Raw genomic sequence first — 11,216 nt, forward strand, 5'->3', positions numbered from 1 at the left:
AAATCTCTTACTCTTACTAGCCATTTGGTCTCCATTGTCCACCTGCTTCCCACCCTTGATCCTGTCAAAATATCTATACCCAAATCTGTTACCCTTAAACTAGCCCAGCCCATAGTCTGTCATCTCCAGGTAGCCTTCAGCTATTTCCCAACCTTAATCTCATTATTGGAGTCTGACCTCAGCCCCCTCAAGATCCTCCTTAGACTCCTCCTCAAGACCCTCCCAAAATTCCTCCTCTAGACCACCCCTAGATTCTCCCACACTCTGTATATAATATACATCTTGGGGGGTGGGGGGGTGGAGCCAAGATGGCTGAGTAAAAAGAGGACTTGTCTGAACTTCTGCTCCAACCACCTCCAGACCCTAGAATCCTTTTTTAGAGACAAAAAGGATCAAAACATGAAACCAGAAGTCAAAAAAGTCAAAACTCATGAAATTATATTTCTTGGTGCCTTTGGGTCCACAATAAAGTAAAATCTACTTTTCTGGTTCTTTAGTTGCTTTTTCAATGGGAACCTATTATCTTTTTTCTCTTTTACCTTCAACTTGTTTCTTTCTTCTAGTTTTATTTACAGTGACAATATCAAGATTTACAAGATTCAATTTCTCCAGTAGTATATCCTGATGTTGGTCATTGGACCAGAGGATTACCTTGACAGTTAAATTTTATAGGTGATCCAAAACTGTTGAACGTGTAGAACTCTTTGCTTCTTTTTCTGCCACTTTGCAGAGGCTGTGCAAGGGGCTCCACAGGGAGGGGGAGTATTTTGCATCTGCCTGGGTTTTTTGCATTGCCTTGGCCAAAGAATTCCTCCCTCAGTGGTCAAACCGCTGGTGATAATGTTCTCTGCAGTTAGTCTGGTCCTTGGGCAACCATCCCAGTCTGTCTCTAGTTTGAACTAAAAACCTTTCAAACATGGTGGAACTTGTAAGACCTAAAATGTCTTTGAGAACAACCGCACAACAAGGAGGCATAGAAATAGACTTGGTGAAAAACTGTCCTTCTGAACCAAACTTGGTCCTTATGTAGCTTCCTCTCTTTGGTTAATTTGTGTTTAAGCACAAATAATTTGTTTTATACTTTTGTCCTTGAAAAATACGAGCAAAAGTGAGCATTTTCATCTAAAGGAAAACAGGAGGGGGAATATTGTGCATGAAACCACAAAGGTTTTGTATATATTAAGGTAAGAGTGATGGTCCTGGCCTTCACTATCAATTATACTATATTGCTTTTTCTTTGAACCTGACAAAATTCACTTCCCTTATTTTTTCTTTAGATGTTAATTTATAATTTCTCTGATTTCATCTTCTGAGATTAATTTATTGAAATTTTTTTCTATTTTAACCTAAGCATTTATCCATTTTATTTGTTATTTATTTATTTATTTTGTAGGCATATAGTTCAGAAAATTCAGTTCTACTAAATTCATTTTTTCTATTCATTGTTATAAATTTTATTTTTTATTTTTGATAGTGACAAATTAGTTTGGCTCTGAGGAAGTTAATTCACTGAAGACCCCCTACTCTATTCTGATAGGTATCAATCAATTTGACATGATTATAAATTCTGTATATTTGTCCCTAGAGTGGTGAGTTGTAGATGGTAAGATCACTTGAGTCATTATGGGAAGCTGGCTGGAGCCCTCCACCCTTGTTCTCCTTGTCATGGTGACCAACCCCAGTGTGGCAGATGTGATCCAATTACATGGAAAGTCCCCCAAAACTATTTTTGCACCTCCTGACCATTCTCTCTTGTCCAGCATGAGCAGGTGCCCATCTTATGACCATGTTATGACCACCTGGTCAATGGAGATAGTCCTTGCTTTGCTCAACTCATGATTCTGCTGATATATTGTTTTGCTTATTTTACTTAATGCATTATATGTCAACCAATGAAATTGTTCTATATCTGGTGTAGCTGTTCTTGAATGTTTACATATCAAACCCTATAAAAATAGGGCCCTGAAAAGAGGGAGTGGTGAAGATTGTGAGGATAATCTGAGGTCCTCTTAATTAGAGGGGACCATGGACCATCTAATAAAGTGCCATTGATTCAGAGCTCTGCCTTAGTTTCTCTTTATGTAGGTTGGATAATTTTTTAGCCCCACAGCTATTAAAAAAAACCACTATCTTTTAATTTATAAATTTTCCTCTAAGGACTGATTTGTCAGCCTCCCAAAAGTTTATTGTCTCATTTCTATCATTTTCTTTGAATAAATTCTAATTTTGTTATGATTTGTCATTTGACCCAACAGTTCTTTTGGATTAAATTACTTCATTTAAAAAAATTAATTCCTTCTTCAAGCACTCATTAATTGTAATTTTTATTCCATGTATATGCATAAACTTAGTATTTTTTGTGTATTTGAGGGTGGAATCTTATGCCCTGGCACATATTTAATTCTGGTAAAGATGCCTTTGCTAGCTATGACCTATGGAACCTCCATTACATTCCCACTCAAGTAATCATAGTAGCTATAACTTATCTCACGTTCTATAGATCTACTCAGGCTGTTAACTTCCATTCTTTGGTTAACATTTGTTGGATGATTGAATAAAATGAAGCCTAAACTATGATCAGCCTCAACTACCAAGGCACCAGTTTGGGACTTAGAGAAGCCCCTACCCTAGCATTTCTAGAAAAGCCTTAACCAACTGTGTTGCCCATAGGAAGGGGACTGGTATTCCACATTCATCAACCAGCTATCATGCATTTACTGGGCATGTAAGGACTTGGATCTGAGCCCAGTTACTCAGTGTAGAGGAGCAGAAGGAGGAGATTAAGTCCATACCCTCAAAGCACCTCTACTCTGCTCAGTGACACTGATAACAAGAGTAGAAGTCAAGCCAGCTCAAGAAGTGTTTGTTAAACACCTACTATGGGCACAGAGGTTACCATGAGTCTGCTCTCAAGGAGCTCACACAAACCTTTATGCGAAACAAGACATATGAAGGACAAATTAGAGATAATTTTTAGATGGAAGATTCTAGAATTATGAGGGATGAGGAAAGCCTTCTTGCGAAATGGGAGGTTTTAACTGACCCTCTAAAGGAGTGAGAATCGAGAGGTGAAGAGGGAGAATTCCAGGTACATCTGGCAGCCAGTGAAAATGCTCCCAGTAGGAGGGAGGGTGCATTGTTTGAGGAAGGGCAAGGAAGCCAGTGGCACTGGGTGGCAGAATAAATGCGGGAAGAAGGTGTAAGAAGACTAGAGAGGTGGTTCAGGGCTGGCTTCTGAGGGAGGGGCTTTCACCACTGGAGGGTTTTGATTTGATGCCAGAGGTGATGAAGTCACAATATTTTATGGAACTTGTGTTTGGCCTGATCACTCTTGAACTAGAACACTCTAACAGCAGAGTGGAGGATGAACACATTGAGTTTATATCTAAAAAAAATCAATTCTGGGGCTTATTACTTCAGAAAGAAAATGGTTCAATAGAAAGGCAAACAAGTTACTGTGAATTCAGGTCAACTAATCCCTCAGTGAGAAGCAACCATAAAACAGGTTTACAGAGCTTATTTTATAACAGGAAAAAAGGGAACTATATTCATGAATCTGATTCATAAGTTTCTAGAGAAGTAGGTAGAATTGCCATATTCACCTTCTGTGCTTATCAGGGCCATAATGGGGACTTTCTAGTGAGGGATAAATGGATAAATTGTATAAAATCCAATATTTCAAAGGTCTAGAATTTGCATCTCTCATTCTGTGAATTTTAAAAAATTAATTACTTTTGTTCTAAACTTAAGAAATAAAAGAAACATTTCCATAATAATGTGGGATAAAAAAGAGAGGGTTGTATCTGACATCACAGCTCCATTATGTACAACTTGCTATGCATTCAAATATACAACAAAGTTCTCATGCAGTTTTCTTTTTTTCCCCTCCCTACCCACTGCCCCACCAAATTTCAGGATGATGAACATCAGATACAAATCTGTATGTGTGTGTATAAATTGTATATAAGCACATATATTTATACACATATACATGTATGTCAGTTCTTTTTCTGAATGCAAATATCTTTTTTCACAAGATCTTTGTGGTTAATTTGGCTATTTATAGTAGTCAGAAGGGCTTGATCACTCAAAGTTGCTCTTAAAACAATACTTCTGTTACTGTCTACAGTGTTCTTTATGCCTCGGTCATGTATCAATTTTGACCTCAACTTGGCAAATGGTATGATAGTGGTCTATGCTCAGTTTCTGCCAGACTGTTCTGTTTTCCCAGGAATTTTTTTTACCAAATTATGAGTTCTTTCCCCAAAACTTAGGCCTTTACACTTCTCAAACCCGAGGTTACTATGTTCATTTGCTGTTGTAAATTGTATGTCTACTCTCTTCCAATACTCTTCCTTTGCATTTTTCAGTCAATATCAAAAAGTTTTGAAAATTACTGCCTTAAATATAGTTTAAGGTCTGCTACTGCTAAACCTCTATGAATGTTGTTTGAGAAGTCTGTGCCTATGACTGCCTGATTCTAAAATCTACTGCCCTTTTCCCACTTTTTATCCTTCTTGACCTCAGAGCTGCCATTGACATTGGGGATCACCCTCTCCTCCTTGACTCTCTCTCCACTCTCTAGGGTTTAGTGATATTGTTCTCTCCTGGTTCTTTTGTCTGGCTACTCCTTCTCAGGCTTCTTGCCTGAATCCTCAACCGTGTCTCTCTCACTAATTGAGGTGCCCCCCAAGACTTACTGTGTACCCAAGTACTCTTCTCTTGTCCTTCTATGCTCTCTCATTAGTGATCTTGACTCCCATGGATTCATTCACCATTTCTATGAAGATGATTCCCAGCCTTGTTCTTCCTCCTGAACTCCAGTCTTGTTACCCTTGCCTCTTCCCCATGAAGTATATGACCCAGCTCTCCTGGCCTTGCGACTGTTATTCACACCTGACCCTCACTCTTCTGAGCTGAGACTCTGAGGGAGTCAAAGGGAAGAAGCTTCTGCCATCCCTAAGCTAAGTCTATGCCCCAGCTGAAAGAGCTTTTGACTCCATGGAGATGAAGCAAACACTGAGAGGAAGGACATGAAGGGCCTGCAGTTGGGAGTGGCCTTGGCCAGGTCTGTCTCCCACACTTGGGTCCCACCCCCATTGCCCCTTGGGCTACTGCCCAATCTTTCTTCTCTTGGACACCAGGGGCATTTGTGGGAAAGTGTGCCCCTGGTATGGGGGAGGAAATGATCTGGACTGGGTTCTTGCTGTGAAGATGGAGTTAATACCTTATTAAAGCCCTGAGTCAGGTGGCTGATTGTTAAGCTGGAAGGACATAGATAGAGGTTTGTGGCCTAGTGCTGGGTAAGAGAACTACCCACTGGATGACCCTCAGAATCCTAGGAGTGAGGGTGTGAGCTGGATGAGTGGGCCCCAAGGGAGTGTTACAGACCTATTTTAATTAAGTTGTTAGTGATGTTTGTGCTTTTGCATGACTTGGATTTCCCCCCTGTGTGTCCTCCTACTACAGAGCCAGTTCTTCTAAGAATTAGAAAAGAATAAAAAGAGGCAGAAAAGGGGAGAAAACAAAACAATCTACAAAAAAACCTCAACATTCTATGTAAGGTTCCATATCCATGGACTCAGAGATCTGAAGCAATGTATGTGTGTCAAGGGGAGGAGGGAGGTGGCTTCTCATTTATCTTCTTGGAAGATAGACTTTTTAGTTTAATTTACCAAACTCTGCTTTTGTTTCAGGACCTGTAATTCATTCCTTATTTCCTGTGGGCCCCATAAGTTACCTTATCAACTGGGCCTAACAGTTGTGGGCCCAACTGGTTATCTCCATTTTGCAGATAAGGAAACAGTAACTGGAAGATGTTGACTGTCTCAGGGTCCCACAGCTGTTAAGGGGCCAATTCAAATTTGAATGTGGTTTCTCCCTGGCTCCAAGCCCAGCAGGCTCCACATCCAGCTGCTTCAGTGCCTAGATCTGTAATTGAAAGGGACCCCAGAGGAAATCAGGTCCAACTGCCTCAGTTTGTAGAAATATAAAAGCAAATGTCTTTTGAACAAACTGGCAGAAATTTCCCTTCTGAAAATCTCCCTATAATCCACCAGCTCAGAGGCAGGAGCTGATTTTGAATGACGAGGATGACAATTCAAAGGTTCGGCTTGGCCAGTAGGGCCATGTGTTTGTCAGAGACTCCAGTAAAGGAGAGCACTTTGGGGGAGGGTAATCAGGATGCATGGTGTCATGGGGTGGGGAGGGGAGAGATGGGGAGAAAATTTGGAACTCAAAATCTTGTGGAAGTGATTGTTGAAAATTAAAAATAAATTAATAGGAAAAAAAAAAGAGAGAGAGGACCTAAGACTAAGTCTAGTGGATTTGAAGGAGAGAGAGCCTTTTAGCCTGGGGCTAAATGAGAGTCATTTGGCAGGATCACCAAGAGGCCACTCCCATAAGGAACAATACTCTAAAGGCTTTTTCCAACTTCCTACTGTAAAAGCAAGATGAATCCTGTTGCCAGAGTTTAGAAAGCAGTCCAGGCTGGGTAAGTCTCTGACCTGGGAATGGCCAGAAGTGAGCAGAGCAGGCTAGAGGCAGGTGTGTCAGGACCAAGTAGCAGTGTCATTGGTTTCAGAGTGAGGAAAGTGACTTGCATGCAAGGAATAAGCATTTTTTTAACTTAATAAAATAAAAAAAGATGATTCTACATGAAACTGCAGATGTACCATTTGCTATTCCTTTTAAATACATACTAAACTTATCTCATTTTTCCTTCCTCCCCCACCCCACCCTTGAGACAGCTACCTTTAGACACAAATATGTACATGTATGTAAAACCTTTCTGTACACACTTCTGTTTCTCAGTTCTTTCTCTGGATGCACGTCTTTCATATGTCCTCTGTAGTTCATTTGGGTATTTACAATAGTCAAAATGACTTATCCATTTATAGTTGTTCTTAAAACAATATTTCTGTTACTGTATACAACATTCTCTTGGTTTTGCTAATTTTCTTCATTCTTATATGTCAATTCTGTTTTTCTAAGACCATTGAGCTCATCATTTCTTATGGCACAGAAGTATTCCATCACAATCATATACCACAACTTGTTCAGGACTCCCTCATTAATGGGCATCCCTGCAATGTCCAAGTCTTTGCCACCACAGAGAACTACTATAAATATTTTAGAACAGATAGATTCTTTTCCTGTTTCCCTAGTCATCTTGGGAAACTAGTCTAATAGTGGTATTGCTGGTCAAAGAGTATAGTGAGCTTAATAACTCTTTGGGCATAATTCCAGATAATCTCCAAAATGGTTAGATCAGTTCACAAATCTATTGACAATGAATTAGTGTCCCAGTCCTTTTCATATCCACTGCAACAGTCATCACTTTCCCCTTCACTCTTTTTAGACAATCTGGTAGGTGTAAAATTAATTCGCATTTCTCTAATCAATAATGACTTAGAGCATTTTTTCACTTGACTATAAATTCTTTTCATTTCTTTATTTAAAAAACAGGCTGCTAATATTCTTTGACCATTTGTCAATGGGGAGGTCAGTTGTTAATCAGCCCCTTCTGATGACCCCATTTAAGAGGCAGGCTGGATTGTAAGAAAAAGCTTGAGAGGCAGCCTGGCACATGGCACAGAGGACTGATCTTGGATCCAGGAGTCATGGAGTCAATTCTTTCTTCAAAGGAATCACTAATTCTTATTTTTATTCCATGTTGATCAGTAACATATATGATTAAATTTTTTTTCCTATATTCAAGTATGGAATCTTATGCATCAGCACATAGTTAATTCATATAAAGATGTCAAAAATAGATGTGACATATGGAACCTGCATTATATTCCCATTCAAGTAATCACAAGATGTCTAACATAGCGTACTCTCTGCAGATGTATTCAGGCTATTAACTTCCATCCTTTGGTTAATTAGTATTTTTGAATGATTTAATAAAACAAAATATGAACCACTTGCTCCCCAGCCATCAAGGAACCAGTGAGATACTTGGAACTCCAGCCCAGCATTTCTAGAAGTCTCCAGCAAACAGTGTTGCCCGTAGAAAAGGGAACTGCACTGCATATTCATCAGTCAACTGTCATCTATAAGCTGGGCCTCTGAGGTCTTGGATCTGTGCCCAGTTACTCAGTGCAGAGCCGCAGAAGGAGGACACACAGTCCATGACTTCCCAGCCCATACACTCTGCTCAGTGATACCGATAACAAGGGTAGAAGTCAAACCAAGCCAAGAAGCTTTTATTAAGCACCAGGCCCTGTGCTATTAGACACAGGGCTTACCATGAAAAGCCAAATACAATCCCTGCCCTCAAGGAGCTTGCAGTCTACTGAAGGAGACCTCAAAAACCTTTATGCAAAACAAGATATATGAAGATAAATTGGAAATAATATTAGGATCAAAGACACTGGCATTATGGGGAATGTGAAAGGCTTCTGGCAGAAGGTGAGATTAGAGTTGGATCTGAAGGAATCCCGAGGAGCCTAGATACAGAGAGGAAGAGGGAGAATTGAGGTGTGGGAAACAGCCCATGAAAATACTAGGAGGTAGAGTGATTGTTTGAGGAAGAGCAAAAAAGTCAGTGTTGTTGGGTGGCAGAATCCTCAGGGGGAGGAAGATGTAAGAAGACTAAAGAGGTAAGAAAGGGCCAGGTTATGGAGGGCTTTCAACACTAGGGTTTTGTTTTTTTTTATTAGATCCTATATGTGGTAGGGAGCCATTGTATGTTATTGAATTGGGATTGGCATGGTCCCACCTGAACTTTAAGGAGATCTTTTTGAGAGCTACCTTGGAAATTCTGGAGAGCTGAAAAGCTGGAAAGCTGGAGGCAGGGACAGAAACCATGTGAGAAAGTTCTGCATGAGGATAGTGGAAGTATCAGAGGAGAGAAGGAAATGGGTATGAGAGATGTTAGAAAGGTAGGCTGGGCAGGACTTGACCATGGAGGACTAGAGATGGGGAGGCAGGGAAAGAGAGAATAAGGAGCTGAGAATGACATGTGGACTGGGACCTGATGCTGTCATTGACAGTAATAGAGAATGTAGGAAATTGGGAATGTTTAGGTGGAAAGAAAGTGAGTTCATTTATGGACATGTTGTGTTTAATGTCTGTGGGGCATCCAGGTGAGAGTGTCCAACAGGCACGAGAGGTTAGGGCTAGATCAGTGAAGCTGAGAGACCTCTGCAGAGAGGAAATCATTGAATGCATGTGATCTGGTGAGATCCTGAAGTGAAATGCAGAGAGAGACGATCAATGACCAAGAAGTTGATACAACAAATCTTCAGGGAGCAAGGGACCCATTAATTTAGACGTTGAAATATTTGGATAAATAGAAAGGAGCAGGGAGGACATTATCAGGCTAGAAAAATGGTGTGAGTTGGGGTATGGAGGATGAAGTGACTATGGGGTGAGAGGAGACCCGCCTGACCTAGAGATCTGTGTGAGGGAGGGGAGATGAGGCGGGAGGAACACAAGCTGGGCCACAGGGTCTGTGCCCTTTGTGTGTGGATTCCCAGACTCTGAGACAGTACTCCTGAATCCTGGGCTCAGGGGTCAGTGGGAACAATTTTCTGGCTCTATTATCCTGTCCTTCACTGGCAACATCCTTCCTTGTTCTTATCATCTCCCCAGTTGGGTTCTTCTCAGCCATTATCTGGACCATGAAGTGGAATCATCAGCCAGCTTCCTCCAACAGCCCTGCTCTCCCTTTGTACCTCACACACTTCACCCTTGCACTTTCTGGCATTCCTGGCTCAGGTGAGTTCACTTTGGTCTCTGCCACTGTGGCCTCCACTATCACTACCCTCTGATATTTCACTTCAATGAAACCATCAATTCCAGAAGCACTTATTAGCCCATATTACCCTCAGAGTCCTGTGTTGTAACCCTAGTAGAGGTGCAGTTTATATGAGGCAAAGTCTCTGATGTGGGGGACCTTGTCCCCTTCCTAGGCCCCTCCCCCACTGTCTGCACCTGGGACTCTGGAGCTGGAGGGGGTCTCATCCTGTTCAAGCCCTTATGTTACTGGGACCTGAAGGAAGGAGACACAGAATAGAGGGATTCTCATAGAAATGACTTAGACTGTCAGTGATGGCGGAGACTAAGTCATTGCTCAGTTCAGCTCCTAAAGAGAATGGAAACTTGATATTCTTGTGCAAAACAGAAGGAGACTATGAGAGCAAAATGGAAGGGTTTAAAATACCTCTGAGGATCCATCTAATCTTGGATACTTTAAATTTCTCTGTATTCTACTAACAGGTCATTTTAAATATTCATAATATAGGAAAACCAGATAGTTTTTGCCAGACTGGCATATAACCAACACAAATTCACACATTTGCAGCTGGCAAACATATTTATTAAGCAAATAAAATATCTATTTAACCTATACTAGACATTTAGCACATGTGTGTCATATATGTGTATATATGTGTGTGTGTGTATATAGGAACATATATGCATTTACATACACATTTACAAATATTTAAACAGTCGTGTGTGTGTACGTCTGTGTGTATGTGCGTATGTGTATGTGTGCATAAAATAATGGTAAGAACTTGCTGCCTGATCCACCTAGTTTTGTTTCTTGTTCCCTTGAATCACCGTTTGGCACATCAATGGAAAAAGATCTTGGGAGTTAGTGGGCCTTTGAGACAAAGACTCCTCCACACAGATCTGTGGGACATTGCTGGGCAGTCCCCAGAATGGGTTTTGAGATGTAAGCTCACAGCCAAGAAACTGATGGGAATTCCAGGGAATTTTGTTATTCCAAGTAACCTCATTCTCTGGGAGCAGGGATCCTGAGCCACCATACCTGGCCAGGCATTCAACAAAAGCCATCAGAATGTCACAAGCTAAGATTGACTATGTTTTTAAAGTGTCTTCATCCAGTGTTTCCTGGGCCACTTGGTTCCAGGTAACTGTCTGACTAGGGCATAGAACACCCCTCAGAACTTCTCTGAAATATTTGTTTAAGAGTCTATGTTCCCAAACCCATTTTTGGGCCTCTCCCCAGTCCTAGTCCTCCAAATCCCAGCAACTCTTCAGGACTTGTTTATGGGTTGGGACACAAAGAGTTAACCTTCCTACCAGGATCCTTTTTGATTGGCACTAAAATAAATCTAGGGACAAGAAGAGGAAATAGAAGCAGAGTGTCCACATTTCTGCCTCTGCAAGAAAACCCGGCCAGCAGCAAAAGTACTGACCATTCATGTCCAGCAGAGATCTGCCTGGTCTCCCAGCTGGAC

At 41.0% G+C, this 11,216-nt stretch overlaps 1 protein-coding gene across 5 annotated transcripts in view; it reads left to right on the forward strand.

The window, feature by feature from the left end:
• Positions 1 to 11,216, forward strand: part of LOC138148236 (myelin-oligodendrocyte glycoprotein-like) — a 111,010-nt gene that overhangs the window by 17,947 nt on the left and 81,847 nt on the right. For all 5 annotated transcript variants that reach the window (XM_069070786.1, XM_069070785.1, XM_069070788.1 and 2 more), the window contains exon 3: positions 9,601 to 9,726. In XM_069070786.1, the coding sequence (XP_068926887.1) occupies positions 9,630 to 9,726 (97 nt within the window). In that variant the 5' untranslated portion in view covers positions 9,601 to 9,629. The remainder of the gene's footprint in view (positions 1 to 9,600; positions 9,727 to 11,216) is intronic.

This window comes from Petaurus breviceps, unplaced genomic scaffold (genome assembly GCF_028583685.1).
Source record: "Petaurus breviceps papuanus isolate PSGF00001 unplaced genomic scaffold, PetGlider_PUasm1.0 90823, whole genome shotgun sequence".
Taxonomy (NCBI): Eukaryota; Metazoa; Chordata; class Mammalia; order Diprotodontia; family Petauridae; genus Petaurus; species Petaurus breviceps.